General features: G+C 37.4%; 1 protein-coding gene across 9 annotated transcripts in view; it reads right to left on the bottom strand.

The window, feature by feature from the left end:
- The window catches only part of LOC146479794 (uncharacterized), a 78,203-nt gene that overhangs the window by 963 nt on the left and 53,368 nt on the right, over positions 1-23,872 (bottom strand). For 7 of the 9 annotated variants that reach the window (XM_085110629.1, XM_085110630.1, XM_085110634.1 and 4 more), the window contains 19 exons: positions 22,685-22,921; positions 21,514-21,661; positions 20,451-20,518; positions 18,306-18,542; positions 17,144-17,291; positions 16,063-16,130; positions 14,304-14,543; positions 12,649-12,796; positions 12,023-12,090; positions 10,997-11,233; positions 9,974-10,121; positions 7,801-7,868; positions 6,338-6,577; positions 5,657-5,804; positions 5,365-5,432; positions 4,702-4,938; positions 3,879-4,020; positions 2,979-3,161; positions 1,706-2,002 (listed from right to left, as the gene is read on the bottom strand). In XM_085110629.1, the coding sequence (XP_084966755.1) occupies positions 1,706-2,002; positions 2,979-3,161; positions 3,879-4,020; positions 4,702-4,938; positions 5,365-5,432; positions 5,657-5,804; positions 6,338-6,577; positions 7,801-7,868; positions 9,974-10,121; positions 10,997-11,233; positions 12,023-12,090; positions 12,649-12,796; positions 14,304-14,543; positions 16,063-16,130; positions 17,144-17,291; positions 18,306-18,542; positions 20,451-20,518; positions 21,514-21,661; positions 22,685-22,921 (3,130 nt within the window). The remainder of the gene's footprint in view (positions 1-1,705; positions 2,003-2,978; positions 3,162-3,878; positions 4,021-4,701; positions 4,939-5,364; positions 5,433-5,656; positions 5,805-6,337; positions 6,578-7,800; positions 7,869-9,973; positions 10,122-10,996; positions 11,234-12,022; positions 12,091-12,648; positions 12,797-14,303; positions 14,544-16,062; positions 16,131-17,143; positions 17,292-18,305; positions 18,543-20,450; positions 20,519-21,513; positions 21,662-22,684; positions 22,922-23,872) is intronic. The other 2 variants (XM_085110632.1, XM_085110633.1) reach the window with 2 other exon arrangements.

The following is a 23,872-nucleotide window of genomic DNA, read 5'->3' as shown; positions in this document are numbered from 1 at the left end:
TTACGTATACAAAGACGTATTTTATCATCTTCACAAAGCAATACACTTTTTGGAAGTAAACCATCTCACAACTCTCAATGACTTTTTAAGGTAACCATAATAAGTTAACTATTGCAAGTAATTGAAACTATAATTTTACGAATAGTTACGGAACTTGTCAAGGAGAATAAGGGGCAACCAACGAGAGCAGAAAAATACCTCGAATGGCATTTTCTGTTTTTCACCAGATCGTCTGCGGCCCTTTGATCTGTTCACATTCGTTAGTTTAATCGTTAGGTCACAGAAACATTGTGGGGAACACAGACACATTTCCCGACTTTATGAGCTGCTTGTGGGTTCCGATACACCTGATGGGATAATTTCGCTCTGGTAACGAAAGCTCTTGTCTCTTCGAAGACAAAGCCATTCCCCCATGTCACTAAAGTTGTAGGTATAACAAACCATTAAAGCGAACTCTATATAATCTGAATTTTCTGGGGTAAACAGGCCTCCCTCGCAGAACTTTTGGTGCCTCTGATCGATGGGGATTTACCATTCTGCTCGAAGACACTAGCTATCAGCTACTCTCACATTCGTTAGTTTAATCGTTAGGTCACAGAAACATTGTGGGGAACACAGACACATTTCCCGACTTTATGAGCTGCTTGTGGGTTCCGATACACCTGATGGGATAATTTCGCTCTGGTAACGAAAGCTCTTGTCTCTTCGAAGACAAAGCCATTCCCCCATGTCACTAAAGTTGTAGGTATAACAAACCATTAATGCGAACTCTATATAATCTGAATTTTCTGGGGCAAACAGGCCTCCCTCGCAGAACTTTTGGTGCCTCTGATCGATGGGGATTTACCATTCTGCTCGAAGACACTAGCTATCAGCTACTCTCAAATTCTAGTGAAGCAACATCTTGCGCCTTTCACTCTCCCTCAATCCAAGCGCTATCTCCTTAGCCTTGTGCTAATACAGTCAACTCTCTCGAAAGCGACCACCCTTGGGGCACGACAAAGTGGTCGCTTACGGGAGTTGGTCGCTTACGGGAAAGATCAACAAAATAAGCCTAATACTGGATTGATTAATTAATTAATTAAAAATATTACCTTAGCAGCTAAAGTTAGGCAAATACAAACTAATTTATTTTATTTTTTCACATCCATTCATTCTTCTGATGAAACTTTGTATAACATTTTGGAACAGATCATTGTAACAATTCCCGTTTACCTACAGATCTAATTATAGCCATCTTCTCTGTCTGTAAACTATTATTATTTGTCAGCAGTCCGCGGGGTAGCGTCATTAAAATATTGAACTTTTGTCACTTCTGAGTAGTGATTTACTAACGATCATACGTGATTATGTTGGGCGGTCGCTTACCAAAAACAGAAAGCAAAAGAATATCTCAAATTTTTGGCCTAAAAAGTGGTCGCGGTCCCTTAAGAAATTTAGGTGGTGGCCGCTTACGAGAGAGCTCTTGGAACAGTATTTAACTGAGAAACAAAACCGTAGTTTACGAAGTGGTAGCCCACAGGAGGTGGTCGCTTACGAGAAGTGGTCGCTATGAGAGAGTTGCCTGTGCTTGCCAATGTTACTCACCCACGATAAAAGAGCGGATGAAAAATAAGTAATATAAAAATTCAAGCAAAAACTAATTTGGTTCATGGCTTTGTTTCAACTTGATGACTTGCTACCACTTTACAGGATGGAAACTTACCGTTGATGTTTTTCTTGTAGACAGAAACTGAATCGGATCCAAAGTAGCCCATAGATTTCCCATCTTTATTGGACTTGCACTGCCCTGAACTGCCATAGTCATCGTAGGTGTTTTCGGCATCTTGACCACTCCAGCATCTTTTGTCATCCAAACCAAACACAGTCATTCCATTTTGGATAGCAGTCTCTTTGCAAGCATCAAATTTCTTGTTGATATTGCGATAGCGTCCTACACTCCTTAAAGAATCCCCCAAGGCTCGTCCTATGTTCTGGTAACACCCTACAGCTTTCCAATTCTCTGCCATTCCCCAATTAAAAAAATTAATTATGATTGTTAATTGTGTAATTACGAAAAGAGACATCATGATTATCTCCCAGAATAGTCTTAAGTTTACGGTACTGAACACAATTGTACGGAACTCCTACAGACTTATTCCGTGAACTAAAAATTGGTTTTTTCAAGATTATCAGCCCAAATCCTTATGTTCCTAAGTACATTTCGTCCATGGAAGTTCCACAGTTTTTTTTTTTTTTTTCGGAAAGAAGCATTTAAAGCATATTACCCATTATTAGCTTATTTTGCTACCGCAAATAATACAATACATTACAACACTTCACACTCCCCTCGGGGGCTTTTCTCTGACAATATGCTAACGTAATTACAGATTATAAAGTTATAATTGAAAAAAAAAGTGTTTAAATTTTTATGATAATTAGATAAACAAAAGAAAGATATCTTTTAATAAAAGGCGTTAATTGAAAAAAACAAAACAAAAAAAGGTAAAGAGTTTTTTTTTTTATTTCTTACAATATAATGTTAAGGTATTGAGCGGCCTTATCAAACCTTCAAACGACGCCATTCAATAAAACAACACAAAAAATCCAAAATGGAGATTCCGAAAATTTTATAAAGAAACAGGTAAATGATGTTATTTTCAAATATGCCTTGTAATTCTCGGTTGCCACTGAGACGTGGAATATGATGAACAATTGAATGACACTATATAAATTGTTTTCAGGTAAACTTCAGAATTTCAAAGAAATGCATAAAAACACTAAAATCAAAAAAGTTAGAAATCTCTAAGCGTGGTTTTTGTTATAAAGATGCACTTATTTTTAACATTCTACTGTTTTTATAACATACCATTTTTGTCACATTTTTAGCTTTGGTATTTTTTAGCCTTATGTTCTTATTATTTCATTTATTATTTTAACGGAGCCATTAATATTGATGACAGTTGTATAACTGAAAAAAAAAATAATAATTTCCTTACTTATGCACTCATAATTGTTGCACTCTCTGGTAGAGGAAGCGGAGCCGAGGGCACTGCAGTCCCTACCACCGTGTTGTGGTGGTGGGTTGGTGCAAGTTCTGGTTCTAGTCTGTACTCCACCACCGCAAGTCTTTGAACACTCGCCGAAAGACCCCCATTCCGAGTAACCACCATTGATGACCTCTGAATTCAGCAAAAAGATGAAACTGATAAATTTACATGCTTATCTCGTCATAATTGATTTCTTAAAATTCTCCACATGCTGTTTTTCACCTTTTTAAACTATCAGCGTGTTCTCAATATTCACAACTATTCTAATCACATGGCCTGCTAAGAATGGTTACAACTCGTAACGACGGTCCAATCAACTTATCTGTGGAGGACAGGGTTTCCAAGATATGACGATTATCAAAATTCCGTACAAAACCCTCTTCCAAAGCAATAATATGGTTGCTAATTATTCCTCTTTTTAGTCCCCTCTAGTGATTTAAGCGCCACTATGCACTCGAGTTTAATTGTGATAAATGCAACCCAGTCCTCACTCTATAACGTCACTTCCTCGCCATTCTTTTCCAACGAAAGGTTAAAATACGGGTTAAATTTTAGAAAACACAAAAAGAAATGGCTATAACCTATGAGGAACAATTAAATTAGTACTGAAGTAGAAAAAGGTAGTTTGAGTTTCCCGAGAAACACTCTGTGTTTTGGAATACCCTTCCCACTATTTGTACATTCATTCTGATACGTCTCACTCTTGCTTCTTAAGCTCGGAAATTAGCTCAATCAATCATTCAGCCAAACAGTCAACCCATCAATCAATTAATCAATCAATCAGTCAATCAATTAACCCAACAATCAATTGATCAGTCAATTAATAATGCACCAGTAGATTTTGGTTACCTGCTTTGCAACCATAAAGTTCCATTCTCATTGATATGTGTCCATGCCATGTTACGGGGTTTATTCGGATTGCACGAGCCACTATGGGCGTATTTAAATTTTGGACAACCACACTGTTTCTATCTCTGTTTCCGGTGTAAACCTATCGGAAAAAATTCATTGAAGATCACCATAACTGAACAGGCTGTAAGGAACGTCAGTCAAAGTATCAAATAGAATTTTGTAGTAGAAGATATAGCTATTTCAGTCACTCGAGTAGAACAAGAAAATTTTCTCCATCAATGTTCTAAACGATTAAACCGTGGTTTTATGTTGATTTCAGATCTCCTCCTTGCATTTTAAACATCGAAACGTCGAACAGCGTTACTTTTAATTTTTCATTTTATAAGTGTACTTAAAATTCTCAGTTGGTTCTGTAATCAAGGCGTAACCACTTGGTGTATCTTGTTTACGCATGTTCAAAATTCACGTTCCCATGCTAAACTTAATTAAAACCAGTCCAGTTTTAACCGTGTCATGAAATTAACAGTTAAAAGAGACCGCTATTCAATTTAACTGTTGTTGAAATCTTTACTCGGACATTTCAAGGGCATTATATTTATTGCTGTTTATTGTGCTATGCAGGAAGCTTACTTCTTCAAAGCAGCCGTCCTCAGGGGCCAGTTTCACGAAGCCCTCCTAAGTAAAGATGTATCCAAAGCATTGTTTCTTGAAACACTTAATTAAGGAGAACTTCGTGAATGTATCCCCTGCATTCTATCGCCGTGATCTGCAGATTAGCTTATAGTCTTACGCACTTAATAAAACGTTGATTCGAGCTTACTTTGTCAAGCAAGACGAAATTAATCCCATCAACACTCGTCCACACTTTGTAACTAGTAACCCACTGGTCGTAGTCTGATCGGCCCTGGATTCCCACGGCCGTAACTCTGGTGTTTTTAGAAAAGGTGACTTGAATCCATTGATGGATGTTGTTCGACTTTGCAGACCAGGCGCCTGTTTTGCCTCCACCGGCTGGTTTGTCGAGCCTTACGTTCACACGTCCATGAGTACTAGCCCACTAAGCCAAAACAGGAATAAAGCATAAATCGATGATCTTTCAAACTAAAATCAGGCATACTCGAATGCAAATTTAAATCGAAGAAGTTCGCACGAAAAAAATACCTCTTAACTAATGGCTGATGAAAACTTACACCTATTCATACATAACTGGTTGGAAGTTTTTGAATTTCAGCCCTTCTAAAGACATTTCGGCATGAGAAGTATTCTAAAATCTATATTCTTAAATCAAACTTGGCACCAATTTCACACAAATCCTTCCCCAAGTATTGGGTTAAATTTGCAAATTCTTATAATCCTTCACAAGATAATATAGGTATTCAGGGTTTGGTTTTTACGCGAGGCTGCCTTCTATGAAAACCTTACAAAACTTCATCCAGATGTAGCATTGAACTGGGTCATTACCATGGTAATATCTGACTCTTACCTCAGAGGACGCTGATATGGCGGAGTCAGGAATTTGCTGATTTCTCATACCTAGAGAAGCCGAACATCCTACCGAAGTGAAAATAAGACGTATATATTTGGGAGTTACTAACAATCAAGTCAAATATACTGTTCAAATAACACGCGAAGTGAGTGCTAATGTGCCAAGATATCCATACAGTTAGTTATAATATTGCACGAGTTAGGTCAGTATTGAACCATTGGCAACAAACATGAAAGCTTCTCAACAACACTCATCAGAGAAATCCAACTTTTTACATACGCAACTTTACCTGACTTTGTATGGCAGCCGTACAATTCCAGTCTCAATGAAATATGACCGTGCCATTCAACTGGCTCAATGCGGATTGCACGGGCTGTGACGGGCGCCACTAAGTCGTTAATAACAATGCCATTCCTGTTGTGGTTTCCAGTGTATACCTACACGAATAAACGCTAAATCGTCTCAGAAAACTATGCAAGACGTACAAATGTCTTCCTCTACCTAAACCGAAGCACGAGGGGCTTTAAAAGGCAGCAGACAGTTTAAGACTAACCCACTGAAGCTAGCCTGTGAACGAGCTTCCAAGTGGGATATACGGCGAAGACGAAAATGGAGTTCGGAGAGAAATGTTGCTGTTATTTCGAGTTACTGGCGAAATTTTAACTGATATATTTGCCTTTCTGTTACCCACTCGCATATCCCGTTACAAATAAACATGAGATTTAAATAGATTAACAGTACGTTATTTTAATTGTAAACGTCTCAGAAAAAAAGACATTGTCTTGAAAAACCCATTGTCATTTTTTTTTAATAGGCCCATTTTCCTGTGTCTCTAAAACAGCACATGTGATTGCAACTAAGCTGAGAAGAAAGTTGACGTGTACAGCTATCCATCATAACTCTCGCATATAATATATTCACTTGTCACATTTGAGGTTAGAGTGAGCTTATAACTGAATCATTTACTTACTTTGTCTTGCCTAATGAAATTCAGTCCATCAGCACTGTAAGAAACTTTAAATTTGGTAACCCACTGGTCATAGTCAAATCTGCCTTGGATTCCAACCGCAGTTACTTTGTAGATATCATCAATAAAAGTGACTTGGATCCATTGGTTTACGTCGTTTGTCTTAGCAGACCAGGCACCAGTTTTGCCTCCACCGCTGGGTTTGTTGAGTCTGGCGTTGGTAGCTCCATGGCTGCCAGCCCACTTGCAGTTAAATGAAACAGAAAGGTAACTACCGTCAACTTTCTCGTAAGCAACCACCCTTGGGGCACGACAAAGTGGTCGCTTACGGGATGTGGTCGCTTACCGGAAAGATCAACAAAATAAGCCGAATACTGGATTGATTGATTAATTAATTAATTATTTAATTAATTACATAAAAATATTACCTACGCAGCTAAAATTAGGCAAATAGAAACTAATCTATTTGAATTTTTCACATCTGTTCATTCTTCTGATGACACTTTGTATACCATTTTGGAACAGATCACTGTAACAATTCCAGTTTACCTACAGATCTAATTATAGCCATCTTCTCTGTTTGAAAACTGTTATTACTAAGTGAAGCGTCATTAAAAATTGAACTTTTGTTAGTTCGGATTAATTATTCACTAACTATCATACGTGATTATGTTGGGTGGTTGGGTAGTCAAATTTCTGGCCAAAAACGTGGTGGCAGTCCTTAAGAAATTTGAGTGGTGGTCGCTTACGAGAGAGCCTTTAAAACAGTATTTAACTGAGAAACAAAACGGTTGTTTGCGAATTCGTCGATTACGGGAGGTGGTCACTTACGAGAAGTGGTCGCTATGAGAGGGTTGACTGTAAACATTTTATCCATTAGTTGAATGCTAATACATTTATATCAAGCAAATTCAAGTGAGGCCGGGACATCGAGTATCGATGGCACCGATGTTTAGACCTGCCAGTCTGTCAAAAATCTCATCCCAAGCACCCAAACCTTATGTGAATTTAACAACAGACCAAATTAGAACGACATGTAATAAATATCCTCCTAGTCTTAAAGGTAGTGTGATGTGGGTTTCTGTATTGTTCCCTACTGAGGGGAGCAAGTTCTAAGACTTGACATCACTTCCCATATATACTTTGTTAATTAAATGAGGGAAAGGATGGCCATTTCGTAGTTCTGTAGGCTTTAGTGTCAGTTAGTTTGTTCTAGACGTGAATTGGAGTCTTAAATTCTTACACTATGGTCCCACTTTTGATTATAAATGCGCATTTGATCATACTTAGATGTTGAGTATTAAAATATTACATTAATATATTATGAATATTTAATATAATTATTAAATTAAATATTAAAAAAACACTTCCAAGCTTTTGTTTCATGCTTATTGATTTATTGTTTTTTGAGAGGGAGGGGGGGGGGGAGAAGTCCAACAGTACTTCAATAATAAGCTACAAATTACCTCGGATGAGGCCGATATGGCAGAGTTGGGAATGACTTTATTTTCCATTCCTAGAGCAGAGGCGCATTCTACAAAAAGAAAAAAGGAAACGATCATTTTATCCGGATATCAATACGGTCAAATGTAGTTCTTTAAGTACCTTAACCGAATCCTTCTGTATTGGAGGCCCATCCGAACAAATTATAAAGTTCTGAATCGAAGGTAACATTGAAGTAACCTCCAATGATTACTCTTTGCTCAGGACTCGAGACATTGCTATTCAAATTGTTCCTGGAGATCTTAAGAATACTCACACTTGTCACTAACCTTATTTGGCTCGCAGATGTTGGCAAAAAAAAAACATAAGGTACCCCTTGTACAGCCGCATTTAAAATATTCCACCATTGTGAAATCACCTAAACACGATTCCTCCTCAATTTATAAGTCGTTCCTAACGAGTATCATGACTCCACAACTCCGCGTTTTCCATAAGTTCTCGATTTTTTTGGTACTATATGGTACTAATACTCTTATTTCTTGCCGTCGTCATCCTTATCATCATAAATTTCACCAGCATTACCAATCCTTTAACAGCTAAAACCTTTTTCGCTAAAGCAATTTACATTCATTAAAAAAAAAAAACAAGGATCAACGGGTAATCATGGAGCTATTCGAGGTGAGGTAGAAGCAATCAGTTCGATTGATGTGATCTAAATGTGTAAATTGTAGACTTCAAGGCTCCTGATTCAATCTCAGAGACCACGATGCTGCTATTTTCAGCCTACAAAATTTCAAGAAGGAACTTCTTTAATGCGAATTTAAATTGTGGTTTCTTAGGCCCGGTTCATACGTCGAACTTTACATGAGCTGAACCTAATTTTGGTTTGGCGCATGTAAAGATCGACGTATGAATCAGTTAGGATCGACAGATTTGTATTTGGGTCGACCCGCCGTTCTGTTCGACTGCGCCAGTCGAATAGAACGGCAAAAGTTCGACTTCGATTCAGACGTCTAACTTATACATGTGCCGAACCAAATGCATACGTTACGTATAAATTATGTAAATTATATCTATCCCAGAGGTCTGCGTTCCATCGACTTGGCATGCGCAAAGGACTTCATTCTGAACAAGATAGCGGGAAAAAAGGAATGTGCTTGTTCTTCTTGTTTCAAAACAATTAAATATACTTGTCTGAGATGTTAAAGATTTTAAAAAAAGGGTCTATTCTTGATATGCACACGCACTTCAAACCGACAGAAACTTTCTAATACAGGCTATATCAAAGGCAAAGCCTCAAGACTTCTCAGAACAAAATCTTCAAAAAAAGTTTTGAAGAAAACATTACTCTATTCAGACAGAGATTACGCTACAGAGGTTACCTCGATAATCTTATAGAAAAAACTCTTTCAGAAGTCAATTTACGCGAAAGAATGTCGGCTCTACAAAACAAACAAAAAACGCGCAAAAACATTTTGAGTTTTTTATTTTGCCGTTTGTTACGGAATATCGCCCTTCTGTGCCTAGCCTAAAACCATTCAGATGAGTAAATGGCACTTGATAAAAAATGAGCCTCTGCTAAGAGAGATTTACGAAGACCCTTCCTACTTTCGTACAGAAAAGGGAGATCATTGAAAGACGTACTCGTAAGAGCAAATTAGCTTTGAAGGTCATATTCTTCCTATCTCGACCAATAGGAGCCGTGTTTGGCCTGTCTTCATTATTTTACCAAACAAGCTCTTTCATGTCAGAATTCATCTTTCCCGCCATTTTGAATCTTGTTGAGTAAAAATAACGGCCGCTGACCACGAAAATCTATTTTCTTACTTTAGCTTTAAAATCGACTTCAGTTAGGTTCGACGTCTGAATCAACTGCCGAATTTAATTATTTGGGTCGACCTTAATAGGTATTAGGTTCGGCTCATGTAAAGTTCGACGTATGAACCGGGCCTTAAGTACTTTTTAGAAAAATGGAAGACTATTCCATACATGAACACCGCATTGTAAGAAAGATTTGATTTTTTTCGGGCCTGGAATTCTAGAAAAATAAATTTTCATTAGTCCCTAAACGAGTCCAATATTTGTGAGCATAATTCAATCAGTTCTGAAACATATTCACAGCACACAGCACAAAAAGAACTAACTATGCAAATCATACTTACCAATCATGAAAGTATTTTATTCATCACAGTATACCTGATGTTAGATGGCAGCCATACAGTTCCATCCTCAATGATATGTGCCCATGCCATTGAACTGGAATTATGCGAAACGCTCGACCTTGAACTGCTTGCTCCAAGTCGTTGATAACTATACCATTTCGGTTACTATTCCCCGTGTATACCTTAAGCAAAATGTAAGATTATCAAGTCATCACTGGAGATAAAATTTGGGAACCCGTTACTTCAAACTCCACCCATTTTACCTCACTATTTAACCTCACGTCCTTACGTCTATTTTTAAAAGATTGAGTCGAGCATTGCATATTGACGTAAGGCAATCGGTCTATCTCACTTTAGTTAGACCTCTTTTCGGCTATGCAACCTAAATTTGGGCTTTTCAGTCTATCGAACTAATTACAAGAATGGAAAGGACACAGAGGCGTGGCACTAATATATTCTCAAATTTCCTTTTTCCTGCACAGGAATGAATGTCAGACAGTAACTTATCAAAAGTCCTACGTCATAAGATGCATACGCGTCTGGAATGTTGTTGGTGATGCACGGAACCTGCCCATGAACGTCCTAAATGATTTTAAACAGGCAATGGTAGAGTTCTACAAAACCGCCTAAAACTGTCTATCTTAAATGTAATGAGTGTAGTAGTCTTGCTCAGCCTGTCTCGTGTGGCTTTTAATTTTGTGGTTATGTATTTTTTAAAAATACTGTTATATATTTTATTATTATTATTATTATTATTATTATTATTATTATTATTATTATTATTATTATTATTATTATTATTATTATTATTATTATTATGTTTCTGGGCCCGCAGTGACAGGCTCAAGCTGTTGCGGAATCCCTGCCACTATTTATTTGTTACTTTGTTTGATTACCTGAATGTATTGACATGATGTTGGCGAAGCTAATAATATAAAATAATTTAAAATAAGTATTTTTATTTGATTTTTTGCGCTCAAAGATGCTGTTTAGGGCCTAAAAATAGGATTCACGTACAATATTACTTGCATGGCATTGTATGATGTAGCCCTAATACCTTGTCTTGTGTAACAAAGTCTGCACCATTATCGCTGTAAGCCACTTTAAACTTGGTAACCCATTGGTCATAGTCATATCTGCCTTGGATTCCCACAGCAGTTACTTTGACTACATTTGGAAAGGTCACTTGAATCCACTGGTTTTCATTGTTTGCTTTAGCAGACCAGGCGCCAGTTTTACCTCCACCGCTGGGTTTGTCGAGTCTAGCGTTGGTAGCTCCGTGGCTGCCAGCCCACTTACAATTAAATAAAAACACAAAGGTAACTACAGTCAACTCCCTCGTAAGCATCCACCCTAACTTGGGGCACGACAAAGTGGTCGATTAAGGGAGGTGGTCGCTTACGGGAAAGATCAACAAAATAAGACTAATACTGGATTGATTAATTAATTAGTTACATAAAAATATTCCCTTAAACAGCTAAAATTAGGCAAATAGGAACTAATTTATTTGATTTTTTCACATCTATAGCGGAAACAGAAAACAAAGGGATATGTCAAATTTCTGGCCAAAAACGTGGTCGCGGTCCCTTAAGAAATTTGAGTGGGTGTCGCTTACGAGAGAACTCTTGAAACAGTATTTAACTGAGAATCAAATTGGTCGCTTACGGGAGGTGGTCGCTTACGAGAAGTGGTCGATATGAGAGAGGTGACGGAAGTTATATTTTTTAAATCAAACTTGAGTATGCAACTTGAGAATTGCAAATTCTTATAATCCTTTAAAGGATGATATAAGTATTCAGGGTTTGATTATTACGCGAGGCTGCCTGCTATGAAAAACCTTACAAACATCACTCAGATGTAGCATGTATTTTAATTAATACAAAACAAGACGATACTTCAAGAGAAACATCACCTAAGACCACTAAAGTTGGGGCATTTAGCTTTTTCTGAAATTCCATTAACATTATTCAAGTTGTAAAACGTTTTCTCTTCACGTCGACGCTTTCTACACGCAACCTTGGAAATATTTTTACAGCCAAACATTGAACTGCGTCTGATTACCATGGCAATGTCTGACTCTTACCTCAGAGGACGCTGAAATGGCGGAGTCAGGAATTTGCTGATTTCTCATACCCAGAGATGCCGAACATCCTACCGAGGTGGAAATAAGACTTATATATTTGGGAGTTACTAACAATCAAGTCAAATATGAGGCAACGCCATTTATTCCTGTTCAAATAACACGCAGAACGAGTGTTAATGTGCCAAGATATCCATGCAGGTTGGTAGTCATTATATTTGTACTTTGAAATACCCGTTTGGTGGTTATTCGTACAGTACAAAATCGTTTTCTAAAGCAGAATCCACCATTTTGTTTCCTTCAGTGGCCTTGCAACTGATCAAAGCTTTAGTCGGATAAAGGTCCCCAATGAGAGTTTTTGGTGTATAGTATCGCTTTGAATATTTACTCGTTGCTTGTAAAACAGACGGCACAACTAGTAAAAAATATATATATTTATATATATGTATATATACATGCAGGTATATTACGACAAGCCAAAACATCTAATAAAATATATATGTATTGCACGAGTTAGGTCATTATTGAACCATTGGCAACAAACATGAAAACTTCGCAACAACACTCATCACAGAAATCCAACTTTTTAACATTTTCATTAGTAACGAACACTTAATACTCAATTTTACCTGACTTTGTATGGCAGCCGTACAATTCCAGTCTCAATGAAATATGACCGTGCCATTCAACTGGCTCAATGCGGATTGCACGGGCTGTGACGGGCGCCACTAAGTCGTTAATAACAATGCCATTCCTGTTGTGGTTTCCAGTGTATACCTACACGAATAAACAGGGCTTCTGATATTATGCGATGTTGCGATTTCGCATAATTGACCTAAAATCGCAACAAATCGCATAATTCATGAAAAATCGCAGAATTTGTACAAAATTGCACAATTTAAGAAAAAAAAGAGCAAAAATCTCGCTTAATGGGGGTTCTCCGATAATTTAAACGTTATATCAAGGAGTTTTTTCTTTAAAAAGGCGTCGAAAATCACCTGGAAGCGGCGTTCGTTCGTTGAACAAGCGAACAAACAGGCGTTCTATGCTTCATTTTATACGTTGGAGACCAAGTGATCATTGGCACGGAATAACAATCCTCTTATGTAAATACACCAATCACAATCATTGATATATTTTCAAGATGTCATTTGATCCCTTCATACTTGCGATGTCGGTACTTGCAATGTGTAGTTATTTTGTTTTAATTGAAACAAACATCCTTGTTATAGATAAGTTTGCTGTTAAAACGCCATGCTTCTTTGCAGGAGAAAAAAAGATCGCAACTTCCTGTAAATATTTTGGCGAAAGACAGGGCAAGAAAGTACCCCAAAGGAATTAAGTCTGTTGCATGTTTTGCTCTTCATGCAACATAGCGTTTGATCATCTTCGAAAGTCTGTGACCTTGAAGCTGAGTCACACAAGCGGAACGCGGAAAAAAAAAGCGGGTGGGTAGCAACAAATGTTGACTTGATCAAATTAGCAATATCTGATTTTCAATCATTTGAAATGAGGCAACAAATGATTTTATATTTCAGCTGTTTCTTCATTTCTCTGTGCTCTAATTGCTTCTTGAACAGCAAAAAATGGATTATGCCCCTCTTAGACCTAATAAAACAAGGCTAAATTAGCTAAAATGAAATCGCATAATTTGCCACATAATAGACCCTTCTTGTCGCATAATGAGACTTAAAAGTGCCGCATAATTTCCAAATTTTTTTCGCACCCTATCTGAAGCCCTGAATAAACGCTAAATCGTCTCAGAAAACTATGCAAGACGTACAAATGTCTTCCTCTACCTAAACCAAAGCACTTGGGGCTTTAAAAGACAGCAGACAGTTTAAGACCAAAGCATACTAACCCACCGAAGCTAGCCTGTAAACGAGCTTCCAAGTGGGATATACGCCGAAGATGAAAATGGAGTTCGGGTCGAGAGAAATGTTGCGGTTACTTCCAGTTACTGGCGAAATTTTAATTGATATATTTGCCTTTCTGTTACCCGCTCGCATATCCCGTTACAAATAAACATAAGATTTAAATAGATTAACATTGCGTAATTTAATTGTAAAAGTCTTAGAAAAAAGACATCGTCTTGAACAACCCATTGACATTTTCTAATAGGCCTATTTCCTTCTGTCTCTAGAACAGCAAATGTGATTGCAACTAAGCTGAGAAGAAAGTTGACGTGTACAGCTTAGAGCTATCCATTATAACTTTCGCAAATAATATATTCACCAGTCACATTTCAGCTTACTGTGAGCTTATAACTGAATCATTTACTTACTTTGTCTTGCCTAATAAAATTCAGTCCATCAGCACTGTAAGAAACTTTAAATTTGGTAACCCACTGGTCATAGTCAAATCTGCCTTGGATTCCAACCGCAGTTACTTTGTAGATATCATCAATAAAAGTGACTTGGATCCATTGGTTTACGTCGTTTGTCTTAGCAGACCAGGCACCAGTTTTGCCTCCACCGCTGGGTTTGTTGAGTCTGGCGTTGGTAGCTCCATGGCTGCCAGCCCACTGGCAGTTAAATGAAACAGAAAGGTAACTACCGTCAACTTTCTCGTAAGCAACCACCCTTGGGGCACGATAAAGTGGTCGCTTACGGGATGTGGTCGCTTACCGGAAAGATCAACAAAATAAGCCTAATACTGGATTGATTAATTAATTAATTTATTACATAAAAACATTACCTACGCAGCTAAAATTAGGCAAATAGAAAGTAATTTATTTGAATTTTTCACATCTATTCATTCTTCTGTTGAAACTTTGTATACCTTTTTGGAACAGATCACTGTAACAATTCCAGTTTACCTACAGATCTAATTATAGCCATCTTCTCTGTCTGGAAACTATTACTGTCTGGAAACTATTAAGTTAAAGTGTCAGCAATCCCGGCTAGCGTCATTAACAATTGAACTTTTGTTAGTTCGGAGTAATTACTTACTAACGATCATACGTGACTATGTTGGGTGGACGCTTAGTAAAAACAAAAAAACAAAAGAATATGCCAAATTTTTGGCCAAAAACATCGTCGCCGTGCCTTAAGAAATTTGAGAGGTGGTCGCTTACGAGAGAGCTCTTAAAACAGTATTTAACCGAGAAAAAAAACGGTTGTTTACGAATTCGTCGATTACGGGAGGTGGTCACTTACGAGAAGTGGTCGCTATGAGAGGGTTGGCTGTAAACATTTTATCCATTAGTTGAATGCTAATACATTTATATCAAGCAAATTCAAGTGAGGCCGGGACATCGAGTATCGATGGCACCGATGTTTAGACCTGCCAGTCTGTCAAAAATCTCATCCCAAGCACCCAAACCTTATGTGAATTTAACAACAGACCAAATTAGAACGACATGTAATAAATATCCTCCTAGTCTTAAAGGTAGTGTGATGTGGGTTTCTGTATTGTTCCCTACTGAGGGGAGCAAGTGCTAATACATTTATATAAAGCAAATTCAAATGAGGAGGACATCGAGTGTCAAGATCTGATGGCATCGATGTTTACACTTTCCAGTCTATCAAAAATTTCATCCCAACCACCCAAACCTTGTGTGAATTTAACAACAGACCAAATTAGAACGACATGTTATAAATATTCTCCTCGTCTTAAAGGTAGTGTGATGTCGGTCCCTGTATTGTTTCCCACCGAAGGGGAACAAGCTCTTAGGCTTCACATCAATTCCCAAATATAATTTTATATTATTTATGTTATTCTGTGTTATTTAGTTTTGAATTCGTTGATCGAATGAGGCAAAGGATGGCCATTTCTGGAGCGAGTTCTGTAGGCTTGAGTGTCAGCTAGTTTGTTCTATACGTGAATTGGAGTCTTAAATTCTCACACTATCTTCCCCCACTTTTGATTAAAATTGCGCATTTGATCATACTTACAGTTTAATTTGTGCAGTAGCGAATATTATATATTATTATTATTATTAAATGAAATATTTAAAAAAACACTCCCAAGATTTAGTTACATGTATTGGGGGGGGGGGGGGGAAGAGACCAACAGAACTTCATTAATAAGCTACGAATTACCTCGGATGAGGCCGATATGGCAGAGTTGGGGATGACGTTATTTTCCATTCCTAGAGCAGAGGCGCATTCTACGAAAGAAAAAAAAGAAACGATACTTTTATCCGGATATCAATACGGTTAAAATCCAAACATAGTTCTTTAAGTACCTTAACCGAATTCTTCTGTATTAGAGGCACATCCGAACAATATATAAACTTCTGAATCGAAGGTAACATTAAAGTAGCCTCCAATGATTACTTTTTGCTCAAAGCTCAAGACATTGCTATTCAATTGTTCCTGGAGATCTTAAGAATACTTACACTGGTCACTAACCTTTATTGGCTCGTAGAAAAAAGCATAATGTACCCCTTGCACAGCCGCATTCAAAATATTCCGCTATTGTGAACAGATCACCTAAACACGATTCCTCCTCAATTTCTTGATCATTCCTAACGAGTATCATGACTTCACAACTCTGCGTTTTCCATAAGTTCTCGATTTTGTTTGTACTATGTGGTACTAATACTCTTATTTCTTGCCGTCGTCATTCTTATCATTATAAGTATCACGAGCATTACCAGTTATTTAACAGCTAAAACCTTTTTCGCTGAAGCAATTTACATTCATTGAAAAAGAAACGAGGATCCATGGAAAACCTTGGAGCTATTCGAGCCGAGGTAGAAGCAATCTAGGGCTGATCAGTTTGATTGATTTGATCTTATTTGGTAAAATGCAGACTTAAATGCTCCTGATTCAATCTGAGAGACCACGATGCTGCCATTTTCAGCCTATAAAATTTCAAGAAGGAACTCCTTTAATGCGAGTTTAATTAAAATTGTGGTTTCTTAAGCACTTTAAAAAAAATGAAAGACCATTCCATATTTGAACACCTCATCTTGAGAAAGATTTGTTTTGTTTTGTTTTGTTTTTTTCGGGTTTGGAATTCTGGAAAAAAAATTTGTTTTAGTTCCTGAACGAGTCCGATATTTGTGAGCATAATTCAATCAGTTCTGAAACATATTCACAGTACACAACACAAAAAGAACTAACTATGCAAATCATCCTTATCAATTTAACAAGCATTTATTTCATCACAGTATACCTGATGTTAGATGGCAGCCATACAGTTCCATCCTCAATGATATGTGCCCATGCCATTGAACTGGAATTATGCGAAACGCTCGACCTTGAACTGCTTGCTCCAAGTCGTTGATAACTATACCATTTCGGTTACTATTCCCCGTGTATACCTTAAACAAAATGTGAGATTATCAAGTCATCACTGGAGAAAAAAATTTAGCAACCCGTAACTTCGATCCATTCTACCTCACTATTTGACTTCGCGCCCTTACGTTTATTTTTAAAAGATTGCGGCGAACATTGCATATTGACGTTAGGCGATCGGTCTATCTCACTTTAGTTAGATCTTTTTTCGGCTATGCAATCCAAATTTGGGCTCCGCAGTCTATCGAACTAATTTAAAGAATGGAAAGGACACAGAGGCGTGCCACTAAATATATTCTCAACTTTCTTTTTTCCTACACAGTTTCTTACACGGATAGACTGAAATCTTTGGATCTTCTTCCATTTACATTCTGGTATGAGTATATAGATATGGTGTTCTTTTTCAAAATCATTCATGGTTTCGTATCGGTAGATCCCTCAGTTCTTCCTAAAGCTCGCATCACGAGGCCTATCAGATCGTCATCTAGTGGTGTTATTAAATTTTTAGACCCTAAATGTCACACAGTAACTTATCAAAAGTCCTACATCATCAGATGCATACGCGTCTGGAACGTTGTTGCTGATGAACGGAACCTGGGCATGAACGCCCTGAATGATTTTAAACGGGCAATGGTAGAGTACTTCAAAACCGCCTTAAGTAATTACGGCTGTGAAAATCCTAGCACTTTTAAGTCTGTCTGTCTTAAATTTAATAAGTGTCGTAGTCTTGCTTAGCCTGTCTCGTGTTGCTTTTAATTTTGTGGTTATGTATTTTTAAAAATACTCTGATATATTTTTTTTATTTTTCTGGGCCTGCAGTGACAGGCTCACGCTGTTGCGGAATCCCTGTCACTTTTTATTTGTTACTTTGTTTGATTACCTGAATGTATTTACATGATGTAGGCGAAGCTATAAAATAAAATAATTTAAAATAATTATTTTTATTTGATTTTTTGCGCTCAAAGATGCTGTTTAAGACCTAAAAATAGGATTTACATACAATATTACTTGCATACCATGGTATGATTTAGCCCTATTACCTTGTCTTGTGTAACAAAGTCTGCACCATTATCGCTGTAAGCCACTTTGAACTTGGTAACCCATTGGTCATAGTCATATCTGCCTTGGATTCCCACAGCAGTTACTTCGACTACATTTGGAAAGGTCACTTGAAGCCACTGGTTTTCATTGTTTGCTTTGGCAGACCAGGCGCCAGTTCTACCTCCACCGCTAGGTTTGTTGAGTCTGGCGTTGGTAGCTCCATGGCTGCCAGCCCACTTACAATTAAATGAAACACAAAGGTAACTACAGTCAACTCTCTCGTAAGCGACCACCCTTGGGGCACGAAAAAGTGGTCGGTCACTGGAGGAGGTCGCTTACGGAAAAGATCAACAAAAATAAGCCTAACACTGGATTGATTCGTTGATTACTTACACATAAAAACATTACCTAAGCAGCTAAAATTAGGCAAATAGAAAATAATTTATTTGAATTTTTCACATCTATTCATTCTTCTGATGAAACTTTGTTTAACATTTTGGAACAGATTACTGTGACAATTCCTGTTTACCTACAGATTTAATTATAGCCATCTTCCCTGCCTGTAAACTGTTATTATCTGTCAGCCGCCTGGGGTAGCGTCATAAAAAATTGAACTTTTGTCAGTTCTGAGTAATAATTTACTAACGATCACACGCGATTAGGCTGGGTGGTCGCTTTGTGGAGACCGAAAACAAAAGGATATGTCAAATTTCTGGCCAAAAACGTGGTCGCGGCCTCTTAAGAAATTTGAGTTGGGGTTCGCTTACGAGTGAGCTCTTAAAACAGTATTTAACTGAGAAACAAAACGGTTGTTTACCAATTCGTCGCTTAGAGAGGTAGTCGCTTACGAGACTGAGTGGTCGCTATGAGAGGGTTGGCTTCAGTCAACTCTCTGGTAAGCGACCACACTTGGGGCACGACACATTGTTTGCTTACGGGAGGTGGTCGCTTACGAAAAAGTTCAACAAAATAAGTCTAACACTAGATTGTTTAAATAATTAATATATAAATTAATTAATTAATTGATTATATAAAAATATTACCTAAAAAGCGAAAATTAGGCAAATAAAAACTAATTTATTTGATTTTTTCGCGTCAATTCATTCTTCTGATAAAACTTTGTATAACATTTTGGAACAGATCACTGAAACAATTCCCGTTTACCTACAGATCTAAATATAGCCATCTTCTCTGTCTGAAAATGTTTTTACTAAGTTTTAGCAATCCGGGGTAGCGTTATTAAAAATTGAACTTTTGTTAGTTCGGAGTAATTATTTACTATCGATCATACGTGATTATGTTGGGTGGTCGCTTACCGGAAACAGAAAAAAAAAGAATATGTCAAATTTCTGGCCAAAAGCGTGGTCGCGGTCCCTAAAGAAATTTAAGTGGTGGTCGCCTACGAGAGAGCTCTTAAAACAGTATTTAAGTGAGAAACAAAACGGTTGTTAACGAATTAGTCGCTTACAGGAGGTGGTCGCTTACGAGACTGAGTGGTCGCTATGAGAGGGTTTACTGTAAACATTTTATCCATAAGTTGAATGCTAATACATTTATATAAAGCAAATTCAAGTGAGGTGGACATCGAGTGTCAGCATCTGATGGCACCGATCTTTACACCTGCCAGTCTGTCAAAATTCTCATCTCAAGCACCCAAACCTTTTATGAATTTAACAACGGACCAAATTAGTGTGATGTGGGTTCCTATATTGTTTCCTACCGAAGGGGAATAATTTCTAAAGCTTTACATCACTTCTTATGATTACATACTTTTATATTATTTATTTTATTCTGTGTTGTTTAGTTTTGAATTCGTTAATTAAATGAGCCTAAGAATGGCCATTTCTGGAGTGAGTTCTGTAGGCTTGAGTGTCAGCTAATTTGTTCTTTACGTGAATTTGAGTCTTAAATTCTCACACTATTTTCCCCCACTTTTGATTAAAAATGCGCATTTGATCATACTTACATTTTAATTTGTGCAGTAGCGAATATTATATATTATTAAATAAAATATTTTAAAAAAACAATCCCAAGCTTTTGTTACATAGTTATTGATTTATTGTTTTTAGAGAGGGAGTGTGTGTGTGTGGAGGGGGGGGGGGGGGGGAGGACAACAGAACTTCATTAAATAAGCTACGAATTACCTCGGATGAGGCCGAAATGGCAGAGTTGGGAATGACGTTATTTTCCATTCCTAGAGCAGAGGCGCATTCTACGAAAGAGAAAAAGAAACGATCCTTTTATCCACATATCAATACGGTTCAAATCCAAACATAGTTCTTTAAGTACGTTAACCGAATCCTTCTGTATTGGAGGCACATCCGAACAATATATAAACTTCTGAGTCGAAGGTAACATTAAAGTAGCCTCCAATGATTACTCTTTGCTTAGGACTCGACACATTGCTATTCAATTGTTCCTGGAGATCTAAAGAATACTCACAATGGTCACTAACCTTAATTGGCTCGTACAAAAAAGCATAATGTACCCCTTGCACAGCCGCATTCAAAATATTCCGCTATTGTGAACAGATCACCTAAACACGATTCCTCATCAATTTCTAAATTATTCCTAATGAGTATCATGACTTCACAACTCTGCATTTTCCATAAGTTCTCGATTTTTTGGTACTATGTGGTACTAATACTCTTATTTATTGCCGTCGTCATCCTTATCATCATTAGTATCACCAGCATTACCAATTGTTTAACAGTTAAAACCTTTTTCGCTAAAGCAATTTACATTAACTGAAAAAGAAACAAAGATCCAAGGGACACCTTGGAGCTATTCGAGGCGAGGTAGAAGCAATCTAGGGCTACTGAATCAGTTTGATTGATGTGATCTTATTGGGTAAAATGTAGACTGCAAGGCCACTGATTCAATCTGAGAGACCACGATGCTGCCATTTTCAGCCTACAAAATTTCAAGAAGGAACTCCTTTAATGCGAGTTTAATTAAAATTGTGGTTTCTTAAGTACTTTAAAAAAAATGAAAGACCATTTCAAATTTAAACACCGCATCTTGAGAAAGATTTGATTTTTTTCAGGTCTGGAATTCTGGAAAAAAGAAATTTTCATTAGTTCTTGAACGAGCCACATATTTGTCAGCAACATTCAATTTCTGAAACATATTCACAGTACTGAAGCAACAAAAGAACTAACCATGCAAATCATCCTTACCAATCAAGTATTTTATTCATCACAGTACCTGATGTTAAATGGCAGCCATACAGTTCCATCCTCAATGATATGTGCCCATGCCATTGAACTGGAATAATGCGAAACGCTCGACCTTGAACTGCTTGCTCCAAGTCGTTGATAACTATACCATTTCGGTTACTATTCCCCGTGTATACCTTAAGCAAAATGTAAGAGTATCAATACATCACTGGTAATATAAATCTAGCAACCCGTAACTTCGATCCATATTACCTCACTATTTAACCTCACGTCCTTCATCTATTTTTAAAAGATTGAGGCGAGCATTGGATATTGGCGTTAGGCGATAGTTCTATCTCACTTTCATTAATATAGACCTCTTTTTGGCTATGCAACCCAAATTTGGGCTCCTCAGTCTATTAAACTAATTACAAGAATAGAAAGGACACAGAGGTGTGCCACTAAATATATTCCAAATTTCCTTCTTCCTGCCCAGTTTCTTACATGGATAGATTTAAATCTTTGGATCTGCTTCCATTTACATTCTGGCATGAGTATCTAGATATGGTGTTCTTTTTCAAAATAATCAATGGTCTCGTATACGTAGATCCATCAATTTTTCCTAAAACTGTCATCACGAGGCACACAAGATCTGCATCTAGTGGTGCTATTAAATTTGTAGAGCCAAAATGTCAGACAGTAACTTATCAAAAGTCATACATCATCAGATGCATACGCGTCTGGAACGTTGTTGCTGATGCACGGAACCTGCGCATGAACCGGCCCTGAATGATTTTAAACGGGCAATGGTAGAGTATTACAAAACCGCCTTAAGTAATTACGACTGTAAAAATCCCAGCACTTTTAACTCTGTCTGTGTTAAATTTAGTAAGGGTCGTAGTCCTGCTCAGCCTGTCTCGTCTTGCTTTTAATTTTGTGGTTATGAATTTTAACTATTCTTATATAGATTCTTTTAATTTTCTGGGCCCGCAATAACTAGCTCACGCTGTTGCAGACTCCCTGTCATTTTTTTCTTTCTTATTTTCCTTCATTACCAGCCGAATGTATTTACATAATATTGGCAAAGCTAATAAAATAAAATAAATCAAAAGAAGTATTTTTATTTGATTTTTTTGTGCTTTAAGATACTGTTTAATGCCTTAAAAAAGGATTTACATACAATATTACTTGCATGCCACTGTATGATGTAGCCCTATTACCTTGTCTTGTGTAACAAAGTCTGCACCATTATCGCTGTAAGCCACTTTGAACTTGGTAACCCATTGGTCATAGTCATATCTGCCTTGGATTCCCACCGCAGTTACTTTGACTACATTTGGAAAGGTCACTTGAAGCCACTGGTTTTCATTGTTTGCTTTGGCAGACCAGGCGCCAGTTCTACCTCCACCGCTGGGTTTGTTGAGTCTGGCGTTGGTAGCTCCGTGGCTGCCAGCCCACTTACAATTAAATGAAACACAAAGGTAACGGCAGTTAACTTCCTCGTAAGCGACCACCCTTGGGGCACGACAAAGTGGTCGCTAACGGGAAGTGGTCGCTCACGGGAATATCAACAAAATAAACCTAATACTGGATTGATTTGTTGATTAATTAGATAAAATTATTATCTAAGCAGCTAAAATTAGGCAAATATAAACAAAATTTTTTAATTTTTTTACATCTTTTCATTCTTCTGATGAAACTTTGTATAACATTTTGGAACAGATCAGCGTAACAATTGCTGTTAACCTACTAATTGTATTATAGCTGCCTTCTCTGCCTGAAAACTGTTATTATCTGTTAGTAGTCCGGGATAGCCTCATTAAAAATTGAACTTTCGTCACTTCAAAAGTAATTATTTACGAACGATTATACGGGATTATGTTGGGTGGCGGCTTAGCGGAAATCAGAAAACAAAACAATATATCAAATTTCTGGCCAAAAACGTGGTCGCAGTCCCTTAGAAAACTTGAGTGGTGGTCGCTTACAAGAGAGCTCTTAAAATAGTATTTAACTTAAAAACAAAGCGGTTGTTTACGAATTGGTCGCTTACAGGAGATGGTCGCTTACGAGAAGTGGTCGCTATGAGAGGGTTGCCTGTGAACATTTTACCCGTTAGTTAAATGCCAATACATTTGTATAAAGCAAATTGAAGTGACGTGAACATCGAGTGTCAGCATCTGATGGCACCCATGTTTGCACCTGCCAGTGTGTCAAAATTCTCATCTCAAGCACCCAAACCTTATGTAAATTTGACAACGGACCAAATTAGTGTGCTGTGGGTGCCTGTATTGTTTCCTACCGAAGAGGAACAAGTTCTAAGGCTTTACACCACTTCCCATATATACTTCTTTATTATTGATGTTATTTTATGTTATTTACTTTTGAATTCGTTGATTGAATGTAGCAAA

This window comes from Pavona decussata, unplaced genomic scaffold (assembly GCF_977016875.1).
Source record: "Pavona decussata unplaced genomic scaffold, jaPavDecu1.1 SCAFFOLD_58, whole genome shotgun sequence".
NCBI lineage: Eukaryota > Metazoa > Cnidaria > Anthozoa > Scleractinia > Agariciidae > Pavona > Pavona decussata.
The sequence above is the reverse complement of the archived record's forward strand: the minus strand, read 5'-3'. Positions and strand labels throughout refer to the sequence as shown.